The sequence below is a fragment of the Sinocyclocheilus anshuiensis genome, unplaced genomic scaffold, assembly GCF_001515605.1.
Source record: "Sinocyclocheilus anshuiensis isolate Anshui unplaced genomic scaffold, SAMN03320099.WGS_v1.1 scaffold728, whole genome shotgun sequence".
NCBI lineage: Eukaryota > Metazoa > Chordata > Actinopteri > Cypriniformes > Cyprinidae > Sinocyclocheilus > Sinocyclocheilus anshuiensis.
Window position 1 is genome coordinate 475288 of NW_015555767.1, and position 27634 is coordinate 502921.

The window sequence follows — 27634 nt, forward strand, 5'->3', positions numbered from 1 at the left end:
ATGCAAAAATAAACATTAAAACATATTCGGCTTCATCCAGGTAATCAGGGTAAACATACATTTTCATCATAGGTTTATATTTTTCCATATAATTCAGATACCTTTGCTTAAAGAATGCTTAGGGATGGTTCACCCAAAAATGGAAATTCTTACATTATTTACTCATCCTCGTGTAGATTCAAACCTGAGTCAAAATGAGTTTATTTCTTCCGTTAAGCACAAAAAATATATTTTGAAGAATGCTGGTAACCAAAGAGTTGACAGTAACCATTGACTACCATATTAGCATTATTATTATTATTTCCATACAATTTGATTCCTTTCAAGGAATAGTTTGCCCAAAAATGACAAATTTGTCATCATTTACTTTTGTCTTTTTTAGATATTTAAAAAAAAAAGTTTCTGTGTTAACAGTTAAATTATCTCTGGATGTTGAAATATTCCACAATGGTTTTCTAAGTAACTAAGGTTCAGCTGCTTATTGAATGCTTATTGAATATGCTACAGTTTGTCTGTGTGAAGTGATTGTTAACAACCAAGTGCTAATAAACATTGATAAAATTGTTATAGCCATATAAATCACTCACAAGCGATAATCAATCTATCGCTTATAAATTAAACACACTCCCCACAAACCCAAGAAGCACACAAACACACAGACACACACACTGTGATATTGTGACTTTGAATGAGCTACTAAAAGCAGATTATTGATCAATGAGTGAGAGCAGGAGAGGACAGGAAGGGTGAGAGGAGACGGGTTAGATGGTTAATCTCTAGAAAATAAAAAAGCCGCCGCCGGATCATCGACCAGGAATGGATGAGTGGAGGAATGAAGGACCTGTACTAATTATCATGTGAGTAAGAATAGCCATGCAGATCTATAAGTCCAGACACTGTCCAATGCCACATGGGGCAGACTAATGCTAATATTCACTCAGAAAGAACAGCCGAGTCAATACACCTCCATTAGTACATAGACAGCCCTTTACTCCTCTCATCTTTTACCTCGTGCTCCTTTTTGCTCTCACAAGGCCAAGGAGCCCCTTCTGCACCCGTATAAATTTCACCCCTGTCTCTCTGCTGTTCACACACAGTCTTACTCACAAGCACACTAGTCACTCAATTCATTCCCCCATTAGTCTCAAGTTTCAGCACTGCTGTGTGTGGAACATTGATTTTGTCTTTTCTGTCACACTAAGTGAGCAACAGACAGTGGTACTGCAATGGGTCTGCTGCGTCGGCATACAGGTTCTTAGTATGAACATATTTGAAACACATATCAGAGCATAAGTTTGTGGCTTTAGTTGATAGCTGATGTTTCTTTTTAAGAACATTAAGATATTCTGTGTATGAAAAATGTGCTAGGTTGGTATCCATTGCTGGTCATCACATATATGCGTAGATGAGAATTTCTTTATTCAGATCACCGTTTGCTTCAACAAAGTGGTCGCTTTGTTTAAAGTATAATTACGTAATAATTACGTAATAATTTAAGTATAATCTAACTGTCTGTCATTTAAACTTCAAATATATTAAATATGACCTTAAAAAATTGAGTTGAATCTCATATAACTTAAAAAATAAAGATGAAATTGGTTAAATTATTCTGAGTTAAAGTAATGGGGGAAAAAACATGTGCTGCCATGACTTACATACTAATTCTTTACAGTGATAACATAACCTCTTCTTAATTTGTAAGCATATTCTTACATAATATGTTTTTGAAAGAATATATAATTTTTGTTTGCCTTAAGTTGGTAGGAAGTCAGGGATTCCAAGCAGAAGCTCTTTATTCATAAAGTTTGTCTATTGACAAAGCCACGTTTTTCATGCTCACTTGACATGTTTTTTTACTTCAATATGTTAGCTCTATCAAACTAATTTTGAATATTCTAAATCAAAATCTAAGTGCACTGAATGTTTGGATGATGTCATGTCATTTCCTGACATATTTGGTGGAACCTAATGCATAAATCAGACACCCAAGCTCCCCAGATACTCTAAACACATTTAGCTTTTCATCCTCTCCACTTTCAATGAACACACACACACGTGCACGTACCAGATAACTTTCAATCAGACAGAGAAGCTGTGCTGCTGGTATTCATACACACTCGTGCTCCTCCTCTTTCTCTGTCTCACTCTTCTGCTTCACCGATCTTCTTTTCCAAAAGGCTCATTGTCCACTAACCCCCATTCAATTTCCTTAAGCGCCAAGCATCGTCCAGGCCACAGAAGTCTACTAAATTAGTAGATCAATAAGCTATCTGAAACTCTTTAGGGGGTATTGAAAAGCCCTGTTCTCCAGTTGCTCGTCCTAACGAATAGGATGTTGTTTATGTTGTAATGTGCTGTGTCATGGAGTTTTTGTTACAAGTGTCCCCCTGGACCAGTGGCCACTTCAGGGACTCACTCACTCTCAAATTCAAATTTATATTGGTTTATTTATTGTTAGCATACTTTTTTATATATTGCCAAAGCATTATGCAGAGAAAAAAAGCAAAACAATAATAGGAAGCAAAGAAGAGAGAAAAATAAACAAGAAAACAAAGACAAAATGTGTGATTGCGTTCAACAGATATGGGTTGAGATTAAATATTTTTGTGAAGTTGATGTCCTGTGGTCTGCCATTTAAAGTATTTCACATAAACAGAATCCTAAATTGATTCTTACGAACTAAATTCAACATAAACAACATTGAAATAGTGAAGGCAAAATGTTTGTGGAATTTTGTAAAGCAACCATTTTAAACCTTATTTACTTCGTATGGCAAAAACTAATTATGTAAGGAATATTTTGCTTTGGGTTTAAATCTGAGGTAATAACCAGGATCACATGATCATAAACGGTAACCTTACTACCTCTGTCACACCACTGCATGTAACCCTTTTGCTAATGACCTTGTGAATGTAATGAATTTGCTCACTCGCGTTTGGAACAACTCGTTCCCATCCCACTTAGTTTTTTGATGCTTGAATCTAGTTGCCATATCTTGCTGATGGATTAATCACAAAGTCAAGTTCATCTTCTGCGGTAATTACAAACATGGCGCGATAAAATAAATAAATAATAGTAATAAAAAAAAAGATTCTGTGGTAATTGGAGTTACAGCCATTACCGGCCCCAACCACGATCGACGCTCTTGACTTGGTAGACAAATTTAGCGGTGTTGCACAAGTCTCATTGGATCGAACAAGCTAAGCACCATATTACACTCTTCATGTATATTAATCATCAAATATGGACGACTAAGGCACTGACTGTAGAAGAAAATAAACATTGGACATTAGGCCTATTTGACAAGTTCCACAGGGAATACCATAAAAAGGAGGTCGTTTGGAGAAGCGTCACAAAAGGAAATAATGTAGGCCTGTGTGTTTTACACTGTGTAGTTGCGAGTGCGTGAGAGCACGCAAAGAGAACTTTCTGATTGGTTGTGTTTTGTTATTCATTGTGTCGTTATGACCCATTGTCGTAACCGTGGCTTTTTGGCATCGTATTGATTACCATTTGTGTAACCACAGTTTTACTACAAATACCATGGTTAAACTATGGTTAGTGTAGCAAAAACATGGTTAATTTGTGGTTACCATGGTTTAGCTATAGTAAACAAGTTTTTTTTGGTTTTATTTGTAGTAAAACCATGGTTAATTTTCCTAAGATGTATTGCTTGATATTTCTGCCTAAATGCACCTTCGTAAAGACGAATGGCCTTAGTTTGTCTTGCTTTCTAACTCTCTATCTTTTTTGTTTGTTTTACCTTCGTCAGGTCTCTATATATATTTTCACCATGTGTTTCATTCTTCATTCAGTAGCCTATGTTTTGTGTTACAATGTGTTCTTCTCAACCACATCTCTTTGATTTGTCCTCTTCTAATGTTATATTCATCTTATTGTCTTATCCTCCCCCCCGCACCATAGGGGCCCTTTGACTCTGCAATGAGTGGTCTTACCCTCAGGCCAGAGACACAACCTCTACTCTATGTGGACCCCAAACTCCTGCACACACTCTGTCCAACAAAGTCTATCAAACATTTTTCATCTTCTTTAAATCACATTGTCTTCAATTCATTTTGACTGTTGTTTTTGTTATAATTAATCAAAAATTAAACACATTGCTGTGAATGCCTTTGTCAAATATGAGGGAATGTGTGCTTACATAAACTTCACACTCAGTTTTATTTTACACAGTCTTAGAGTATGAGTAAAATAAATGTTGTACTTGTAGAGCTAAATAGATGTCTGATGCTGCAATATGCATATGCATTGTAGAATTAGTATGAAAGTTACGATTGTAAAAAAGTTAAAGCAAAGTTAACCTACCATGAGATCAAGGATGTAGTGAAGTGTTAATCAGCTCTGCAAAATAAATGGCTAAAGGACAGTGCATGCCTACAGCATTTCCTTCAAATCTTCTACTTTTTTCTGGCGCTTTCCTTCCAGTTGCCAGTGACAATGACCTCTGTTAGAGAACTGAGAAAGGTCTTGAGGTCACAGTACTTGGAGGACCCCCAGAAACATAGGCCACTTCCTAGTCAAGCAGAACGGTACATATACACACACGCACACAAAAAGTGGAACAATGAAGACAGATGTACAGAGACGCAACCACTAACCCCCACTGAGGCTACTTGACCCAGAACTGTGCCGAACAATGTGGACAATGGAACCTCATAACAGAATTGCTGTCCACACTTCTGTCCACTTTTAAGTTGTTCTTTGTTTTTTTTGTATGCATGCTTACAAGTATGTGTGTGAATATATGAGGTATGCAGAACAAGTTAATGCTCATTGAACAACAGCGAGTGATAGACTATGACGTGAATGGTATGTTCAGCCTAGAACCATTTTATATATATAACTAAAATTCAAAATAAATTCTTATTAATAATTAAATCGACATTACATTTTATTACAATTTCTATAATAAAAAGCAGTGTATACACACACACACACACACACACACACACACACAGTGGGTATAGAAACATAATCACCCCCCTTTAAAATAATAACATTTTCTTGCTTTGCTGCCTGAAATGAAGACAGACACAGTTTTTGTTTTATCCAGATGTATTTACTCAGTGCAACTTATAACATCCAAGTGAAAGATATAACACCAATATGTCAGAAAAAGAAAATAAAAAAAATAAAAAACAGAATCACTGAGTTGAAAAAAGGAAAACCCCCTTGTGTCAGTATTTTGTTGAACCACCTTTTGCTTTAATTACAGCCTTTAGTCTGTTGGGATATGTCTCTATTAACTTTTCACATCGACACTTTGCAATATTTGTCTTCAAGTCATTCCACAGATTTTCAGTGGGGTTTAAGTCTGGGCTCTGACTAGGCCATGCAATGACATTCACCCTTTTCTCCTTCAACCACTGTGTGCTCAGTTTTGCTGTGTGCTTTGGGTCATTGTCATGTTGGAAGGTAAACCTTCTTCCCATTGGCAACTTTCTAGCAGAGGGCAGGAGATTTTCCTCAAGAATTTGATGGTATTTTGCCCCATCCATTTTTCCTTCTATCCTGACAAGTGCTCCAGTCCCTGCTGCAGAGAAACACGCCCATAACAGGATATTACCACCTCCATGCTTTACTGGAGGAATGGTGGCATTTGGATGGTGAGATGTGTTGGGTATCTGCCAGACATATCGTTTGATGTTGAGGCCAAATAAGTAAATTTTAGTCTCATCTGCCTCAGAATCTTCAAGGTCGTGACTGAATGTGGCCTTTCTCGAAGAGTGGCTTTTTTTCTTGCAACTCTCCTATTCAAGCCGCATTTGTGGAGAATTTATGATATTGTTGTCACATGCACACAATGACCACTCTTTGTCATAAATTCCTGCAGCTGTCGGCGCCTATAGCCTTGTGGGCAGTGCCTCGACATGTAGCGTTGTTGTGCTTCGGGCGTCCCGTGTTCAAGTCCTGGCTCGTGGACCTTTCCCGATCTCGTCCCCCCTCTCTCTCTCCAACTTTGTTTCCTGTCTAACTACTGTTCTATCAAATAAAAGGCATAAAAAATAAAAAATAAATAAATAAATTCCTGCAGCTGCTTCAGAGTTGCTGTAGGCCTCTTGGTAGCCTCTCTGACCAGTTTCCTCCTGACTCTTTCATCCAGTTTGGAGTGACGTCCTGATCCAGGGAGGGTCTGTGTTGTACCAAATACCTTCCACTTCTTATAGACTTCTTAATAATAGACCAGCTTAAACCAGCTCAAATCAGCTGCCATGGTTCATACCTAACAAGCATATGCTGATTTTTTCAACAGGGATGTTGGTGTTATATCTTTCAGTTGGATGTTATAAGTTGCACTGAGTAAATACAGCTGGATAAAACAAAAACTGTGTCCATCTTCTTTTTAGGCTGCAAAGCAACTAAATGTGATTATTTTAAAGGGGGTGATTCTTTTCTAAAACCACTCTATATATAATTAAAATCTTTGATATATGCAATTTCCTTGGTGAAAGTTCATCTTGGTTCGATTTGGCAAGTGACTACATAATCACTTCTAAATGGTCAGCCACACCTCTTCCTGTATCAGCTGTCAATCACGCAGACAGCATGTCTGCTTCCAGAGCTCAGGTGCCTTGTGGACTGCTGTTGTCAAGCGCAAGCATCAGAGCACTCGGAAATGTGAGAGTCTCTGGCGGCCGACAGGAGGCCACTTTAGGAGATGCTATCTCGAGGACCCAAACACCCGACACACTCACTAGCGCACAGACACACACCTTTGTACAGACACTGACACATTTGCACCTATGCACACACACATAATGCTCTTGGGCGTACCTGGATGATTCAGCTTAAGTTTTAGAGGTTTGGGCATTAATTGCATACTCGAACATAAGACCAGAACTTGAATATAGTATGTTAGCCACGGTTTCTTTCAGATTGTTAACCCTTAATGTAATGGAGATTGCCCTGTGTTTTGAGGGAATTAGATATCAAAATAAAAAATAAATTATTATTAAAGGTATTATAATGAAAGTTAAAAATTGTTATAGGCTATATATATATAGTGTTTGTAATATATCCGTTTCACGTGAAAACATTATGTGACTCGTGAAACTCAAAACCATCATTTATTCTACAGTTAAAGGTGCCATCATTCAATACTATTGTACAGAGGCATCCATAACCCGCTGTAGTCATTGATACCCCTAAACCTGTACATATGGCATGTTTGTGTTGTGGCCTCTTTGATCAGGCCTTGGTTTTAATGGATTTTTCTCCTCCTTTTGGCCATGGGACCAGAGAGGGCAGGGATATAAAGTGGAGGGGTGGAAGGTCATTTGAACCTTGTGGTTTTGGAGCAAAGTGCAGGACGACAGAAGGTGTTCTCCTTGTATTGAGACATCACTCTCTCACAGAGACAGGAAGTCTACTCTCCCCCCTCCTTACAGATATACGCATCTCTAGACCATTAACAGATCCCATGCGTTAATGGGCAGTATTGTAGCAATAGATGCATGGAGTTAGGTATCCAATACTGAAATCACAGTGATTAGCTTGCCACCTCAGAACCAAATCAGACTCCCTCCTTGGTTGAAAAAAAAAAGGCTTTAATGAAGTGGACGGCATCACTGTACTTTGGCACTTTGGCCCTAAAGGCCCAAAGTGTTTGGTTACTTCAGAACCTTATGTGGAGAAATACTAATGTGTTAATGAGACTGACAGTATTGGTGTAGAAGTTAATATTGGCCAAGATTAAAAGTTTAATAAAGTTTTGACTTTTTTTTTAGTAATTGTGAAAATACTAACCTTGACATTTTTAGATTTGAAAGTTCTTTGTCTAATGCATCAATAAAAGTAAAATCCGCAGTGGTCAACCAGTATGACTGTTTCCATAGTGCCTTATTCAAAACCACATTTTGATTATGTGGTTACATCATTGATACAAAGCGTTCAACCCATTAATGCTTGAGATATTAAGACCTATATAAAGATTGTAGTATTAAACACTTTTCCAGGTGCGTGAAATGGTTGCATACTGTAAAAGAAATACTATGCCACATTATCCAGCAAGTTGTAGAAAGCTTCCAAAGTTTTGTCTACTTGTATTACAGTTGTTTTTAAAATATTTATTGTCTCCAAAAATATATTCAGAGGGTAAAGGGTATTGAGCCTTAAGTAACTTTAATTTTCCATAGGTTGAAATCCATAACAAACTATTTCAGTGACAGGAAACCATTGAAAAACATTTAAAAAATCATCCCAAGATCTGAGCAAGGTTTAAAAATACTCATGTCGTTAGAGAATTTTATGTTACCTGTATTCAGCGCTCTGGCTTATAGCTTAGATAAAGCAACAGTCGAGACGTTTTATTTTTTCTTACATGTTTAATGTTAAAGTCGATTTGAATGTGTTGTTTGTCGTTTAAAATTTTCTAGAATTAATTTTTGAAGTGACATCTCTGTTTCACTATAGCTATATGACTGAACTGTTAGCTAATCGCTGCAGTCGAGAGTAGTAAAAAGTGTAAAAAGAGATGATCATAACGTTTTAGCTTGTTTACAAACAACTTATTTTACACTAGAAGGCTCGTCGAAAATTAAACACTTAACCTTAAGGTAATCCCTCTTCGTTATCCTCGGGCAAATAACGTCAGTCAACATTATTCCTTTTTGGAAAAACAATTATCAAGCTTTATAAAACTTTTAATAATTACGTGTCTTACTTAGTTAATAACTTATTAGTTGCTACCACTGCGAGAGATAAAGAATAGCAAGACATCGTTTGCCACGTCTTCAGCGGCTGAAAGAATTAAATTAGGTCAAGAGTCTGTGAATAACAGAGCTGAAGAGCAGGACCCAAATGACAACAGACACCTTCTTAAGTTTCATACTTTCAGTGGAAACTGTACCTTGGCCTAACATGACCTCATAAAAAACAAGAATTAATAATGATATAAAAGAATGAAATAAAGAATGTGTTAAGAATGAACTAAAGAATGTAACTGTTGTAATGACAAAATCATGTTCTTTTCAGAGTAAAGGCTAACGTCTAGATTCTAACATCTAACGTTTAAACTATATATAAACTACTCACTCATACACGCAAATTATTTAGATTGTTTAGGACACAAATAAAAAATTCTAGAAAAAAAAAAAAATAAAAGTATTGCTGTTGAGCTCTCACAACCACGTAAATTAATCTCAGCTATTCGTTTTAAAATGTATTGATGAACACTGAGTAAAGTGTACTCCTATGACGTGTAACACTTGAAGTAGGCTCCATAAAGCACTAACTGCGTGTAAAAATGCACTTTGTAGAGCTTTGTAATGCCTATTTGCACTGACGTTTATTGATACTTTAGTTCGCTGTTAGGCAATACATTTCCGCGTTTGTACTTTTTTACAGAGTTAGAGGATAAATCCTCAGGTGAAATAAGCCGCCCGTTGGGGTCTGTAACCCTGAGACTTAGTCCGAGTATAGGCTTGGTCATCGGAATTTACTTTGTTTTCCGGTGAGATTTTGTTGGCTTGCCATAGATAATTCTTCAAGATCATGCGACTCTAACATTTTTAATGAGACTCACGTGTTTAATAAACACCCGTGAGTCTGACCTAGTTTGCAATGATATTTAGGCTATAACTGATTCAATAGCCTATCAAAACTACAACAACTATAGCCTATATAACGTTCTTAAATGGATAAAAAGTTACTAATACGAAAAAGCCAGGACACAAAAGTTTTCTTTTGAAGCAAGTGTAAAACAGAAAATTTAATGACACTCGATAAAAGATGTAAATACTGGTAGTATAGCCTACTTAACTGGCCAGGTTATACTGAAAACGATAAAAAACTAAAAGGATTAAACATACACACATGCGTTAAATGTAAAATAACCAATACGTTCTCTTAAATACGTTTTAATTGCTCATTTTGGAATTAGAGGGCCATTTAAAATACAAAGGCATGCATCAATAATCTATCTCTGGCGGAGATGTAATAATAATAATAATAATAAAAATGTAAACAGTAAAATATTTGTGTTATAATTTCCTGTCATGTGAAGACAGGGTGACTGGCACTAGCATTTCTGCCAGTATATGTGATGCACTGAAATCGGGGTATAATATGCTAGGTGTTATTATTTTTATAAAATTTGGTACAGCATACAATAAATAAAATAGGCTTTTGCATAGACATACAAGCCAGCTTCTTTACTGACCGATAGCTGAACAATGTTCTCAGCAAAACACACAAAAAGGCCGATAATGTTTGTTATCAAAATTTAAGTTGGGCCGTGTTGTCGGTTTTGTTAGAGCTATACTGTGTCCCCTGTGCAAGGGTCTTTTCTAAGTCATATCTCATCTCATATCTCCATCAAACAGGCTGAAATACTTGCTGGTATTTGAGAAATAAAAGTAAGGCGCGCTACCTCCAGGATACACGACTGGTAGAGGCATTGGAAGCATGCACCTTCCGAGCAGATTATTCTCTTTATATAAAGCGGGGAGCGGTACCGTCTTTCCAATATCACTGAAATCGCTAGTCGGTCCCTCCAGTTCAGTAGACAGTTGTCTTTTTAATTTATTCCGTCGATTCTGAAACCAGATTTTGACTTGAGTCTCGGTGAGCTGCAAAGAGTTCGCCAGGCACGCGCGCTCCGCGCTGCTCAGATAGCGTTTCATGTCAAACGTAGATTCCAGTTGGAAGATCTGTCTTTTTGAAAATATAGTGCGCGTTTTCTTTTTCGTCATCAGTTTATTCTTCTTGCCGTTGTTCTTTTGTTGCCTGTCATCGCAGCTGTCCGTGCTCTCGCTACGCGTGTCGACGGGTTTGAGCGCATCCACGGTTCCATCTCCCTCTCTGTTGACTTTATCTGAAAGCCAGGCAGATGCTATTAATATTCGTTCAAACATTACAGTACTACTAATAACACATTATAGCTGTTTTGTGTCAAAATGAAAAACAATGTTCTTACCAATGGTGTGCAATCCTGCATCTGACTCTTCTTTGCATTGATCCTCGCTGCCTCCGGGATGATGCAGACAGCCATCCCGACACACTACAAGAGATGTCTTTGAATGACAGCTATCAAAGTTTCTGCTACTCGACTTGGAGTTGAGGATGTTGTCAATGGTAAACTTCAAAGAAGCGGGTCGACATGACGCCTCCTCCTTACTCATATTCTCCGTTAGATGCGGGGTCCTTGTTGTCAGTGTCTCCTTTTTGCCGTTTCATAAACTAATGTCTCAGTTCTCCGAGCACCATTGCTCCACGACATGCAGTGCTGCTGCGTTTGCCTAGACTGTTAGTCCACTGACCGGAAGAGCACGATTCCCCATCGTTTATTGGTCATGAGAATCAGACAGCGCGGCGGCCAATGGCAGAGGGGGGTGGGAGCTAGAGCTCAGACCTATCCAGACATCTGGTACACATATTTCAATATATGCACTACACTGCTTACTATTTTTTTAATGAGAGCTCTTAAGAAAAGGAAAGAGTAAGAGGCCTATTTTGCGGCCTTCTCCAGCTCGTTTGATGATGCTTGTGGGGTGTCAATTCCAGAAGAAAGGGAGGTCAATGTAGCTTAGGCTTTGACTTTTTCAGAGTTCCCAATTAAGTTAATTATAGCAACTTCGTCGTTAAAATAATGATTTTGCTTCTTGCACTTCATGTGAGATAATTCCGAATGTTGAAAAATGTGTACTCTGGTTATTTACCAAAGTTTCACAGTCTTTTGCATTTAGTATTTCAATAACATTTTTATTTTCTGGCAAGGCAGTGTTTGTGTCAGAAACAGCTGTATGATTATTTTGAACTATCTTAGCCGTACAATGACTAGTCTATTACAAAAATGAAAGACATTGACTTAAGTGATTTTCTAGTTATTTTAAGTCGTTATTTCTGGGGCATTTAATAATTTAGCTAATTGTTGAACATTGAAAGCATACATGGATGGTAATGTTGTAATAAATATTATTTTACTGAACCCTTAGTCCGTAGCCACAATTAAGATTTCATTTAAGCATCCAGGACATGCAAATGGACCCTGAAATACATCTGAACATCTTGTATGACTTAATGTAATAAAATAATGTTGTCCTAAAATTGCTAAATCATACTTTCATATCATTATTCAGTTGTCAAATTGGCAAGTGAATATTTTATTGCCCGGTAGTCGCGGGCCTGCTTTGTAGTGAGTATGGGATTTATTTGTGAACCTGTATATGTATACAGTTGATATTTAAGCTTTATTCGTTTAAATTAGGCCTATATTATTTTGTGTAAATTGTACATATCTAATTCAACAGAGTGTTTGAATTTAGTATCGCGTTTTCTGTTGTATTCTGGCAATAACGGACTGCTGATAAGAGGGCCTTTTTTAACCACACCTTTTTCTTTGTGAATAATGGTGCTGCACTGATTTACTGCTCTGAAATTAAATCATATTTTTCAAAGGCAATACCCCAAGAAGGCCTAATCGAGATAATCTGGACACCTGTGGAAATATATTTTGCATGGTACATATAAATGAATATTGGTTTTCCGCTGTCCAGTAAAGTCTTGACGTCTTCTAAGCTCATAGAAGTAGAACTCATTTACAGGAAAATCATACTTGCTTTAACGTGATTCGTTTATTTAAATTTACAATGTGAAAAAGTGACAAAACTTACAAATCGGTGTTTCTGAATAAAAATATATGTTTGCACAAAGCAAGTGTTGCCCTTATATTGGTGAGGGCCCCCATGCACAGAAGACTATATATCATAGAAAGGTAACAGTGACAATTAACACAAACTTGTCATTTTTCTTGTGATCCTGTAATAGGTGTTTTCTTTTCTTTGGATGCAGGAGACATCAGTACTACATTTTCCAGCAGGATATGTATAAATCTGTTATTGCACCATTCAGAAACATTATTGATAATTGTCATTGGGCCACTATTGTCAATATACATCGGACAATAGATCAGACAAGGCCTGTCATTTGCGAAGTCATTAAATTCATTGAATGAGCAAAGGGCGATAATGGATAGTTCACTGAATTTGAGAAGCCCATGATTGGTGGCGAGACTTGAGACACGTTAAAACTGAGAGTCGACATGGGTGTCGTTTTATCGTGGTACAAGATGGGCACCCGTACAATCCGTTGGGAGCTGTGGTTAAAACTAACAGCCTCTAAATCCGCGGTCAGTTGTCTTTTCCATTTGTTTCTGCGGTTCTGGAACCAGATTTTCACCTGCGTCTCGGTCAGGTGCAGTGAGGCCGCGAGGCCAGCGCGCTCAGAACTGCTAAGGTATCTCTTCATGTCGAAAGTGGATTCTAGCTGGAAGACTTGGCTTCTACTGAACACAGTTCGGGTCTTTTTCTTCCGGGCCGAGCCTGCCTCGGAAGTGTCGGGACCAGAACGCTCGTCGAAAAGCTGTCGAGCGTCCTCACCCTCGCTCGTTTTTCGGTCCACTGCTCCATCAAGAAGCTCAGAGGCCACTGGGGTGTCCCTGTCGCTTCGGCAATGTTTACTGGAATGGCGAGTTTCTTCTTTTGGACCTGCTAAAAGTAATGATTAAAGGAACGTATTAGTGTTTAAGAAATGCATGTTATAATACTGTAATTGATCAGACGGATGTTCCCAAAGTGAAATAAAAATCTGCTCTCTAGCTCGTAATCAGAGAGTTCCCTTAAGTGCAATAGGCTATTGTGTGAACGCAGCCAACTCTCTTCCTGTGGCTTTCACAGCTTTACAGAGCTAACGAATCAGACAAACCAATTGCACCGTTAAGCCTTTAAAGAGTTTGGGAAGTCTTTCATTGTGACTCGGCTGCTCCGCACTTTCCAGTTGCTTTTGTTGGTTTTACTTAATGAGGCTTAAAACTAATGTGGACCTGCCAGTAGCATAATTGGTGCTGTACACTAACACGGAAAATAATTATTCAGTTGTGAACTAATAATGAGCAAGTCAGCCTGTTCCATCAAGAAAAAAGCATAGTCCATTTGAGCTTGTGTTCTCATTTAAACTAAATCTTTAATTTAGATACCACTGTTCAGGTTAAGAAATCTCTATATTATTTTGACTTACGATTTTTGACTTAATTATGAGGAGTTTTGAACAATATCCCGCAACTTACTCTCTGAGGTTTCCCGTCCATACCAGTCCAGGGGTGATTGTGCGCTCCGACACATCTCTGTCTTGAAGCCTGTGCTGGATGCTTGACTGCACATTTCTTTGCGATGCGCTTTAGTGCTGGCCTTAAGAACCATCTCTCGCCCCATGCCATCGTTATCCTTTAAAGGACGGACGGACTTTTCTGTCCTACAAGAGCCAAGTAAATTCTCGATAAAAAACGACGAGCCCCTGGATGTGGTGGAAGTACGCTGTTGTTGGCTTTTGTCATGCATTTCTCGTACAAATATAGGCTATCAGTTACAGCAATAACCGGGTGATGCGCGAATTCTAAGCAAAAGGCATCTATTCCTTCCTCGCCGAATAATATCCTCGCTCAGCCATTGCTCCAGCATTAAATCCTTATTGCGTCCACGGCGCCAGTCCAGAGAGAAGCGGGGCTGTAATAAAGAAAAATCCAAGTCAAGTAAAATGCTTAACAAGCGGAGGGCATTCTGCTATTGGACGAGCACAATAGCAAATGGGATTATTTGTAAAAGGGTATTACCGGCTCCAATTCGACTTCGCTTTTGATCGTGCCTCAGTGTCGGTGGAACCCCTGTCACAGAGGGCTTTATTTGGGTAAATTAGGGAGGAAATCAAAATACAGATAGTGGATCATCGCATCGCGTCAGCCGGGGATCTCGTAGAATCGGATGCTGCTCCGTCTATTGGTCGGATCGGTCGCTACATCACAGCGACGTTACAGCAAACGCCACTGTTTGGCAACGAGACAGCCTTCTTCGGGGCATCCCAGGATATGTTGTGCATTTAAATATGTCAAATAATATGTTTACACCACAGCTAAAACATTCGGGATTTTTTTGGGTAGGTCTACTCGTTAGGATCTTTAAAACACTAAGCTTTATCAAGCTTATTAGATCGCCTACGTTTACTGACTCATGAAATTCATTTTAAAATATATGTAGGCCTATATAATTTTTTTTTTCGAGCGTTAACAGTAAATTGCAATAAACTTGTTCCTGGCCCTGACAGCACACTAATTGGACAAATACATTGTTCCATTTGGTTTTTCTGTTTAAATCGGAGACATGTGGTTCCCTGGATATTTATTTGAGAGCATATGGCATTTTTAAGCACTTGTCTTCATAGAAATAGAAAAACAGAACTTATCAACAGTTTGAAATAATGTAGATTGTTAAAAAAGTTGATTATTACAAAAATATGTTAGGACCCCAAGCTGGCACGAAATAGTAAAGTCGATGTCTTTTGGCCTGTTAGGCGCTATAAAGCATGAAAACAATGTAATGGCTAATTCTTTTTCTTTAAAATTGTAAATGGATAGCTGTTACCTGATTCTTAAAAATGAGCCTAATTTCTTTGGTGTAACGTGATATTTGTCTTGCTTCAGTTATTAAATAGTACATTTATCTTAAAGGTAATTTTAAAAACCATGTGATTTTATCATGACAAATATTTATAAGTTACTTGACTAAACATTTTACAACATAGTTTGTGAATATCAAAACCTAAATTATAGCCTACTTCATAAAAATAAAATAATTATGAACTTTATAAACTATAAAGTGTATTTTAATTTTGTTTGTTATTGGTTCTATTTTATTTAAACTATCTGTGATTTGACGTCTGTGATCGTTACAGTTTCTAACTTATTTCAGTAATGATTTAGCGAGTACACATCCTAATCCTCTTCCGTACTTTTTAATGAAGAAATAGCGAGAAATTGAGAACTTTGTTAATCCTGTAATTTTAAATGTTATAAGTTAACACTGGGGAGAAGCATAAAACACATTCAAATACACACAATTCTATATATACATATATAAAAAAAAAAAAAAAGCAAAGTGCAATGGTGAAATTCGATTCCAGCACTTTGAAAGTGAGATTATATGGACTTTTCCTTGATGTTTATGACATTTTTTTCCTACTGTCTTTTTCAGCGACCTGTTAAATTAATTTTATAATAATTAATTTTATAATAATTATTTGACATTATTATTGGGGTGGACTTCATATAGTTGCATATTTATTTTAGGAGTTTTTTTCTTTGTTATTTGTTAGTTTTTTCTATTTTCTTTTAATAAAGACATTGCATACATGAAGGTGAAAGGTAATACCACTACTACTACTACTACTACTAATAATAATAATAATAATAAGAAGAACAATAATATGTAATGATATAAAAGACACTACAAGCACAAAAATAGGGCAAAAGATGGCAGCTCATTGCCTGTTATGTTATATACTTGTTAATATTATACATGACAATTAAAGTTAATTTCGTCTGATGGAAAAAAAGTATGATAAAAATTATGTACACATGTATTTTAAGATTTTCGTTTACATGGAAACGTAAGAAGCTTGACATTAGGATTTTTTAGTACCTTAAACATATTGTTGAAGCGCTAAATGTTCATTTTTTTACGTCACTGCTAATTATTATGGGTTTATAAAACAGATTTTCGAAATTGCTTTTTAAAGTACTGGGTTGTATTTTCCCAAAATGAACAAGTTTAGAAGAATCTAACTTTATATATATTTAAGGGTGCTAGTTATAAACATTTTTGTCAACGGAGTGGCGAATATTCCTGCTTCTCTTTCACAAACGAACATACAATAGATAAATAAAAAGTTGTTGTATTCGTTAACAGTTTATATTCGTTGTGAAATATAAATTTTAGCAAAAAACTAGTCGAGTAAATACTAGTCTTTTTTATTTTTTAAATTATGATTATTAACACACACACACACACACACACACACACACACACACACAACCTGCCAAGCAACTAAGCAAAGCAATATCAAAGGTACTTACTGTAATTAAATGGGTTTGAAAATTCACATTGTGAAACTTATGGTGAAATGATGTCTAGTGTGTTTTTTGCAGACAGTGATGCCTGTTTGCCTTTTAAACCATGGACAAAAAAACTAACCCGCTCACTGAGGTTTTGATGTATTGACTGTGGTTCACTTTTTACATTTCTTCTTTTCCTTTCTTTTGCTTCTTCTTTACCTTGTGAGTGAGAGGCAGAGATTATTTAGCTCATATTACTGTGTGTACTTCGGCACTCTCTCTGATATAGCACCAAGTACGACCCCCTGTATGTGAGGGCAGACAGCCCCTGGCCTCATGGGCATGTAACCCCACTGATCCTTATCCAGACTGGCATGGCCTTTTCACACTGGTGACCAGTATTGAGACCTTTAATGCTCTCCTCTCCCTCTCTTTTTTCCTCTCTCTTTTACTTTTTTCTCTCAATACACATTATCTTTCTTCCATTTATTTAACTATCCTTTGCCCTCGTTGTCATTCACTCTATGTAACATTTCTTTCCCATCACATGAACTCATCCCTCCCCCATTTGTCCTCATGTTCACATGATATTCTCCTAATAAGCATGAAAATATTTGTTTTAGCACATTGTGTAGCTATGTTTCCTGCCTAGAATGGGGCACGAAAGGAAATCAGGCCAACGAAATTGTAATCAAACAAAAGGTATGGTTTTCCAATGTGCCTTCATCTCAGCCTCTGTTTGTTAAGCTTCTTGTGTATTTTCCTCTGGGCATGTTGTGATGGTTCAGTCTAAGCTCTCTTCAGGGCCATACAGTACTTTATGAATCGAGAGTATTAAAAGGCTAAAAGACAGATTAGCATATGACACAGTTTATCAGGATTCTCCATCCAACCTGTCACCCAGTTGCATCTTGGAACAGAAACTAAAGGTACTTTATCACTATATAATCTTCTAGTAATCCAGTCTAGCTATCACTATGACTATAATGCTTCCACGGCCGGGTCATTTCTACAAGATTTTATGTTTCCCATGAAACAATACTGCATATTTTGCATAAAATGTGACATAAAATGCAACTTTAATGCCACATTGTTCCCATGTATGCTTACAAGTGTAGCCCAATTAATACGATTAGTATAAGAAATAAAAATATAGGGAAAAAAAAGATAGAAAAAAACAACTTTTTTAAGCACTTGACAAATTCCCATGTCCCCAATCATGTTTCAAATTCACATCGAAGTAAATGTTACATTTATATTTCTAATTTTTCATTATTAGTATATACATTTACTTATTTTCTTTGACAAAATGCCATTTTTTTAATGCATTTTTTAAAATGTAAAACCATTCAATTAGTTTATGTCTCTGAAACTCCAGTTTGCCCTGTTACATTGGCATATCTAAATCATGTGACTTGCTAGAAAATGAAGTCATTTCTTTGGAAGGAAAGCAACTCCAAGAACAATCTTTAGAGAATCTTTTCTCTCTTTTTCTTATTTTTAAAAGACTTATCTAATAGCGTAAAACATAACGTCCATCCTATTTTGTCCATTTGTTGGACCCCCCCAACAAACCTGCTCAATCCAGAATCCATGAAATATAGGAATGACCTGGCCTCTGCTTTCTGCTCTGTCCACTAATGCAAGTATCAGTCTTGTATCGGTGTTGCATGTCCACAGGTCAAACTTTGGCAGCTGAAAACTCTAGTATGCTTTACATCTGTTTTGGCTTTGAAGGGGTTGCATATGGGGTGACTATGAAGCCCCATCTATTGGTGGGGTTACAGTAATGCAGGTAAAAGATGTGTACTTGTGGTTTATCTCACTCCTTTCCCTGGACATTGTCATGGGCACATTAGCAGAAGAGCACATTCACACATATCTTCATATATGAATATACTCTATAATGCAAAGTTTGCATTTCAGACATCCCTCATGAGCAGAAAATCAAAGAGAGGACAAGTATGCTAAAAGAATGCAGAACCATCCAGACGTTTATGTTACTCTGCTTACTAGTGCGTAACGCACCCTAGGCTGTTGGAGGCTCTTGAGTAGGCTATCTTAGTTTAACATGAGGTGTGTGTGTGTAGGTTCACTGGCAATAAATAATAAAACCTCTGTGATAAAACGTGTACTGGCTCCTGTTGGTAGAATTAACTGTGTTTAGTGTTCCAGCACAGACATTGAGAAGTCGGGGCAAGAGAATAAGGCAGTCTTCAACTGAACATAACTTTCTGTCTGTATTTTATACACAACTAGAGTATTATTACCAATCATCAGCGAGGAATGGCACCAAATCCACCTCAAAGCTATGTTGGCTACAGTAGCATCTATAAAGTTTGTTCAGTGTTTGAGACTCAGATTAGGTCTTTTTATCATTTATCATTCAACGACAAATAAGACTGTTCACAATATGAAAACTATATAAAACTAGTTTAAAACATATGCCAAGTTCTTAGAAATGTACTTTTTCTGTTCATTTTGGTTTCTTATTTTGGAAAACTTGTATACCCGTTTTATGCCAGTTTATTATTGTTAAGTTTATTATGTTTTAGTTTTAATTACTGAATTTTGAGGGACATTTTCCACTGCGAATTAACCTTGTCATCCAATTATTTGTCATTTAAAAATACATACTGTCCTCCTTAAATAGACACATACGGTACTGTAGGGGTATAATATTATGATATAATATTTTATAAGTAATATAAAATATAATATATAAAATATATAATTTTATAAAGTACAAATTTATGATATAATAATTTATAAGTAATGTTTATAAATAATGTTTTTTTCTGTATATCTCTGCATATTTTATTGCATTATATGACTGAGCATATCACATGACTTTATTTTTTATTTTTTCTAAGAATTAATAATAAAAGATTAAGCCAGATTCCTTAAGTGCTTGTTTTTCTTAATTAGGATATCAATGTATCACTATGTTGACTATTATGCCCCTCAAAAGATATCAAATTAAAATTTGAAATTAGAAACATGTTTATCATAGAGGAGGTTTATTCAAATCATTGTATATATGAATAAACATCATGTCACTGACCCTTGTAATAAACAAGCAAACAAACAAAAAAGCACGAATAAGTTCTCAAATACATTTACAAAAAGTGCATCAATGGCTATCTTCAACTTCTCCTTTGTAGAATATAAACCTAAGAAATATTGAAACCAGACAAGAGATTCTACACAGCAAGGGACTCTTTTTGATAGACTTGTTAATAAATTGCATTGTTTTTACAAAGATTTAAAGATTAGTTTTAATCAGAAGTATGAGCTAAGTTCAGGATAGCTTCTCTGTTGTTGCCGTTATGTTGGTGTGTATGCTTGGCTGAACCGATGGATGGCATGCATGATGTTTGTTTACAGGCTAAAGTTCAGTCAGTCATGACTTTTGTATGATCGTTAAGGACTGTTTACTGTTTCCTATAAAAGACAGTAGCCAGATTCAGGCTCACCCTGCTATGCTTCTGTTGCGGGGACCCTTCATTTGACCCATTAAACTCCGCATTGACATCAGACACATTTAAGGTCCAGGCATCTGCTGTCACTCTTTAGTGGTGCAGTCAGGCCGAACGCCCTCGTGGTCTCTGCGGTCTGAACCTAGATTGAGTCGTCACCGTGAAATTGGACTTGATATATGGGCGGAGGCACAGCTGAAGTTTTGCTGCAGTCTATGTTGACTTGCCTCTGTATCTAATAAAGCATCAGTTTACAATTTTCTCAAACAGAAGCCTAATGAAGAACCTGGTCAAAAAAGCGGCATATTTCAGTATTTGTATTAAAGGACACATATAACAGAATTTGATCATATGACATCTTTGATGACATCAGAATTCTTCTCAGATGGATTTAGTTAGTTGAGTAATTTTAAAACATTTGTGTATGTGTGTGTGTGTGTGTGTGTGTGTGTGTGTGTGTGTATAAATGTGTGTGTGTGTGTGTGTGTGTGTGTGTGTGTGTGTGTGTGTGTGTGTGTGTGTGTGTGTGTGTGTGTGTGTGTGTGTGTGTGTGTGTGTGTGTGTGTGTGTGTGTGTGTGTGTGTGTGTGTGTGTGTGTGTGTGTGTGTGTGTGTGTGTGTGTGTATAAACTAATTTTAATGCAAATAAATGGAGACATAGGATCATTACATTACAACACAACACACATTATGCATTACAACACAAATGATCAAACTGTATAAACTAATTTTAATGCAAATAAATGGAGACATAGGATCATTACATTACAACACAACACACATTATGCATTACAACACAAATGATCAAACTAAATTGTATTTAAATTGTATTTAAAACAGCTGTATGAACTGACTTTATACATCCTCTAAAATTCTCTAAAAATCAGTTTTGATTTTTATAGTGGTTGTTATAGTTTCTGTAGATTTTGTATATTTGTTCAATTGAACAAACTGTTTCTACCAATTTACTACACTTTCTGCTAGATAAATATTTTATAGAAGAGTAACATAGTAGTAATAACATAATAACATAGTCAGTGCATGATTTTCCTAATTCTTTCAGCTTGGCCTAAAACGTCAGTTTATCTTCTTTATCAGCTGGAGGTTTTTAATGAAGAATGTCTGTTTGTTTAACCTCTTCATGCTACATTGCCCCCTGTCAACCCCAGCTTGTCATGCTGCCACAAAGAGGTGAAAATGTGAGTTTATTTAATGCAGTTCAGATCAAACTAAAAATTCCACTGTTTAAAGTCTCAACCGCAGAAAGGTGAGTATAAAAATCAAAAATGGAAATGGAAAAAAATCATTAAATTTGAACTGTGTAGCCTGGCAGTGGTTATTTTATTGTCTAAAGTATGAATAATTTGACAAAGCTAGCAGTTAGAATTTATAGTTTGTTTTTTGTTGTTGTTGTTTGTTTTTCAATTTTATATATCAGCAATGTGCCCTCGGCTAGGTTTACATTTTATTTCAGAACTGCTGTGTGTTGACAAGTGTTGACAATAAGAAATGTAAGTTAATGCAAAAGAAAACATCTTTCTTTTCTCATATGATGCAGATCCACATGTGAACACGAATACTCCTAAGAAATATTTTTTAAAACAACAGAGTATTTCATCTAAACCACATGTACAATCAATGCCTTTTGATGTTAAATATTAATATGGAGACTTCACATGGATTGTTACCAGAGTGCTTTAAGATTGACTTTGCGCATGTGTTGTCATTTTTCATGTCTGATTTATCATCCCAAGCCCAGGTTCTGATTTCTGAGTTCATCTCCTTGACTGAGTTTATTTAATCTGACAATTAACTGGTTGTTGCGTGGGGAGATGCAGTGCACGCTTTACTGAACTGCTGCTGGATGAAGGGATCGCGTGAGAAAGAAAAAGAAGGAGAAAGAGGACACAAAGAATGTGCAGTGTAAAGCAAAGACGCAAGGTCATACCTGCAGCTCTTATGGTTGATTAGCTTATAGCTGTTTACTTCTCACTTTGTCATTCTCGTGAGCACATGACACCGTGTGAACAGACAAGTTTTTCCTTGACAGGTTATTGTGCTGTGATTTTGAAGTTCTTTTAAACATGCCTAAGGAGGCTATGAACAGTTGGATTGGTTGGTCACATCACCACTGGCTTTGAAGTTTCCAAGACCAAGGCCATCTGTATTGACTAATATGTAACATCTTTTTTGAGAAGAAAAGGGGGAGCTCTTAGATGTCAGGAGTGATCCTCTTTCAGTCATCAAGTCTAAAACTAATGGGCAACTTTATTCAAAAAGACAGAAGAACCGACATTACCTCACTGTATTAGGGGGCCTGATGGTGAATCAGTATAGTATATAAAGAGTAACCAAGTCATCACTCCATCTCTGCTTCTTGAGGATGGATTGCTCATGCCTGGCCAGCCTAACTGTGGTAATTGGTGAGCCTGTTTGGGGAGTGGTGATTAAAGATGGATGTGGGGAGTGGAGGCAGGACTGGGTTAACAGAAAGCGACAGGAAAGATGAAAGGCGGTGGTATTAATGCGTTGCCCAGAGGAGAGGAGCCCAGCCTGGAGATGCTTATTTTTCACTCTGTTTGTCACGCAAGTTTCCTGCCCCGCCCAGTTCGGCCACTGATAGGCCACTCCCCTCTCGCTCTTTTTCTTTCTGTATCTCCTCATACAGTCTCATACAGACTTAAAGGGTTAGTTCACCCAAAATTAGCCCATAAATTACTCACCCTCAAGTCATCCTAGATGTATATGACTTTCTTCTTTCAGACAAATCCAGTCGGAATTATATTAAAAATTGTCTTTGATCTTTCAAGCTGTTTCATGGCACTCAGCGGGTGTTGCATGCATCAGTCCAAAAGAAGTTAAATAAAAAGCGCCCATCCATAAAAAAAAAAGTGTCTCACACGGCTCCGGGGGGTGAACAAAGGCCTCCTGTATGTATCGATGTATTTTTGTAAGAAAAATATCCATATTCAAAACGTAATAATCACTTTAATTTAGCTTGAGCCAACAGTTGTATACACGGAAGCAGCTCCGGGCTGATGACGTATGAGTTCAGCGTTGCGCATGCACCGGTGAGTCTAGTGAAAACCAACGTTTGTTAACAGGAGCAAAGGAAGCAAAGTTTCCTCACTTTAGCAAAGGAAAACCAGTCTCCTCTTGGCTTATATCGAAATCCTCCGACATTCTTCTTTACAAATCCTCGTTTAGTAATTCTAATTAGTGACCGTTGTTTTGTTTTGATCTCTCCGCGTGCGTCACTTCTGAGCGGCGCATGCGCAGATTTTGAATATGGATATTTTTCTTACAAAAATACATCGATTCGCTACAGAAGGCCTTTGTTCACCCCCCAGAGCCGTATGAGACACTTTTTTTTTATGGATGGGCGCTTTTTATTTAACTTCTTTTGGACTGATGCATGCAACACCCGCTGAGTGGCATTAAACAGCTTGAAAGATCAAAGACAATTTTTAATATACCTCCAACTGGATTCGTCTGAAAGAAGAAAGTCATATACACCTAGGATGACTTGAGGGTGAGTAATTTATGGGCTAATTTTCATTTTTGGGTGAACTAACCCTATAAGATTTCCTGTGTAATGTATAGCAAAACAAAGTTCGATTTTTATTCGAACTTATTGAAATTTAAAATATTTTAATTACATGTGTAATATGAATACTTATGTATTCTTTGTCCCTCTCAAATTATGTGCATACTTTTTAAAAAATTTTTCTCAGATATTTTTATTGATTCATTGCTGTTCATAAAGCCAGTACATGAAAATAAATGTAATATTATTTATACAAGACATTGTACGTTAATCTAATATACTTTTGGGTACTTTTTGCTACTCTTGAAATAAAATTTTATTTAACTGAAAATGTAAATTAATTTCTGTTTCCAGATCTGAATTTCTGGTAGCTTCAGGTCATAGCGTAGTGGCAATAACTGAGTAGCAGGTTGGTACTTGTCATTGATTGCTAGCTGTAGTCTTTAATCCATTCCAGATAAACTTTTTCAAACTTTTTTTTTCATTTACTTTTTAATATATACATTTTTATGTATGTAACAAGCAAAAAAATACAAATAAATAATTTGTACTTTCCTTATGCATTTTTACTTACAACAGAGATTTATAAAAATGCAGTTTCCTTGGGGGGAAAAATAGAAAAAAAGTTTTTTTTAGCCTCATCCTGGTGCTCCCTGTTCAGCCGTCATTTAGTGAGGTGTAGATCCTTTTGTAGTGATTTCCAATTCCAGTTTTATATATCAAAGTGGGGTAAGTGCTGTCATTAGTTAAACACGCCGGCGTCTCTGTTCTCTGTTCTGATTTTGAGGCTGGTGTACAGAGGTCTCCATGAGGTATGGATGTTGTCAGCTTCTATTTCCTCAGTATGACCTTTGCTGCTTGTGTGGGGTCACTGAACACTTTTATTTCCCCTGCTCACATGCAGAGTCTCTGTCTCGAATAACAGAAGACATCAGGATAAACGGGAAATACAAATCATTCATCCTGAAGACGATCACTGCAGATGATCACCTCACTCTAGGTGAATTCATTATACTTTTCTGTGCTTTTTTACCCAAAAAATAAATCAGGAATCATTTTTTTTTCCTTTTACAGGAATTAAGTGTACTGATAAATTTTTGCTGTGTCTTCAAATTTGCTTTTTACCCTTTCACAAGTGGGTACTGTAAAGTTTGGAACTTTAGATAAAGAGTTCAGAGATCTGGAACAATTAATGGTAGGTCAGTAACATTTAATGTTTGTTTTGTAGTTTTTACAGATTTTTTGATTTATCAGTTTGGAAATTTGGAAAATATTGTGATGAAATGATGATGAAAAACAATGTTTTGTTGTGCATTTTGAAAGTGTGTTAATGAGTTTTATAAGTACATTCTTCTAAGTTTATCTGAAAACTTTTGTGATTACAAATGCAGTGAGACAGAAAACTTATAGATCAATTATATTTATGAAAAAAGGTTTAATAATTTCAAAATATTTAACAAATCTAGAATGGCTATGATCTCAACTTTTAGCAGTAGTTATTTATTTATTTTCCAATAATGTGCATAGTGTAATAGTGTAACAGTAAGCATTTACAATTATAGATGATATAGATGTTTTGTGACGTTATAAAACGTTTGCTTGTTAAAGTGTTACTAGCTTTAAGTATCATTTTGTGGTTATGCAGTTTTTATGCAAATTGTGTAGACAAAAAGTATTTACAGAACCATAGTAAGAGCTAATGGTCAGTAACATTTAATGTTTGTTTTGTAGTTATTACTTTTTTGTTACAGTTTTTTTTTATCAGTTTGGAAATATTTAGCAAATGATGGTGAAAAACAATGTTTTGTTGTGCATTTTGAAAGTGTAAACAATGTTTTGTTGTAAACATTTTGAAAGTTTATCTGAAAACGTTTTGTGATTACAAATGCAGTGAGACAGAAAACTTTTTATATTTATGAAAAAAAGGTTTAATAATTTTAAAATATTCAACAAATCTAGAATGGCTATAATCTCAACTTTTAGCATTTGTTATTTATTTATTTGTTTATTTATTTATTTTCTAATAATGTACATATAGAGTAATAGTGTAACAGTAAGCATTTACAATTATAGATGATATAGATGATTTGTGACAGAAATATATTTCTATAAACCGTTTGCTTGTTAAAGTGTTACTAGCTTTAATTATAATTTTGTGTTTATGCAGTTTTTATGCATATTGTGTAGAAAAAAGTATTTACAGAACCATAGTAAGCATGGATTTGCTTTACCTTGTAATGTTCTGGTAATTGCTGTCCATTTTATGTTTTTTTGGATATGTAGTTTTTATTAACTGATGGATCATGTCTTTGTATACCATTAGAAACATAAATACTTAGATATTGAATACATTTTATATTTAAAACATATTTTACATTTATCTTTCTGTGGTATTCATATTTTTGTTATTTAATGTGAATGCATCTGAAGGACCCACAAGATTTGGGGATTTGAAAACAATACAACCATAACAATACATAAAAAAAAAAAATACTTGGATGATGACTTAAGTAAATTACACGCAATTTGAAAAATACACTGCGAATGCTCTCTGCAAATTTTTTTTTTTAAATTAGCATTATAAAAAAAAACTAAATATACAGTATGTAACATATCACTCTGAATCACAATGTGTAATTAATTATGTTTTTGTACAGTTTGAGATCCAGATACTTGGCTAGTGTTTAAAGTTTAATATCTTGTATTACAAAGCCTATTTGCTATTAACATTGAGTGGACTGCCAACCCACTCTAAACCAATTACAACACTGAACTGAATGTAGACTGTATAGTTGCATTATGTTAAATCGACCAGGAGAGGGCAGCAAAGTTCTTCCAAGCAAACGTCACGCATTTATATGTGCATTTATATATAATATGTGTAGTTAGGATACAAAAATGCTAGCTATGAAGTATGTTGACTAGTCAACTTGTCAAGTTTGGAAAGTGCGTTTTGAGAGAGTCTAGAAAAACACCCAACAAGGCACTAATACAGGTTCAGTCTGTTTCTCCGATCCTAAATCTCGTAAATCTTGAAATCCCTGCATATCATATGCAACCTAAGAGGATGGCGCTGTTGTCTAAGAAATGCTTTGAAATGACATTTCCTTGAAGACGGACCAAATTAATCACAGCGAGACAATTGTTAGATGTGACTTTGGGTTTAGCTGAAAAGATGAAACAGGGACTGTGTGAAAATAAATGTTCCTTTGCTTTTGCGTTTGGTTTAGTGCTTTGTAACACATTATTGAAATTTTGCATAGTAGGTGATTCTCTTGGTCATTTGGGCCATGGAAATACTATGTGTGTGTGTGTGTGGTTGCCTTGTCTTACATCACCTATCAATCAAATATAATTCATAAAACCTGGACACCTGGAAAGAATAGAAGAGAATCTGAGACATTAAAAAGGATATTGCCATCATTGATCAAGACATCTCAGGCAGTCTTGTCAGACAAGCTTTTATATGAGTCTGCTAATGACTTGCATAGTAAGTGTTTAATCAATCAACGCACACACTGAATAAATTATGAGGACAAAAGACATTTATTCCCAGAAAAGAAACCAAAGTTTACGAGCATGTGAAACTTGCATGTGTTTATATTGTACAGCAGTACAACATTGTTGTAAATTTGTGACCAAGAATGTGAAACCTTTTCTGAATTGTTACTGCAACCCTATGTATTTCCATGTTAGATCTGCTTAGTCC

At 36.1% G+C, this 27634-nt stretch overlaps 2 protein-coding genes across 2 annotated transcripts; both read right to left on the minus strand.

Moving 5' to 3' along the window:
- Positions 1-9892: 9892 nt before the first annotated feature.
- Positions 9893-11282, minus strand: LOC107674271 (homeobox protein HMX2-like). Its single transcript, XM_016468216.1, has 2 exons — positions 10937-11282; positions 9893-10834 (listed from the first exon to the last, which is right to left on the minus strand). The coding sequence occupies exons 1-2, from the start codon at positions 11139-11141 to the stop codon at positions 10320-10322; spliced, it is 720 nt and encodes a 239-aa protein (XP_016323702.1). The 5' UTR covers positions 11142-11282; the 3' UTR covers positions 9893-10319.
- A 1293-nt stretch (positions 11283-12575) lies between these two features.
- On the minus strand, positions 12576-14695 carry LOC107674270 (homeobox protein HMX1-like). Its single transcript, XM_016468215.1, has 3 exons — positions 14627-14695; positions 14084-14519; positions 12576-13508 (listed from the first exon to the last, which is right to left on the minus strand). Exons 2-3 carry the CDS (start codon positions 14352-14354, stop codon positions 12928-12930), a joined length of 852 nt encoding a protein of 283 aa, XP_016323701.1. The 5' UTR covers positions 14355-14519; positions 14627-14695; the 3' UTR covers positions 12576-12927.
- Between the last annotated feature and the right edge of the window lie 12939 nt (positions 14696-27634).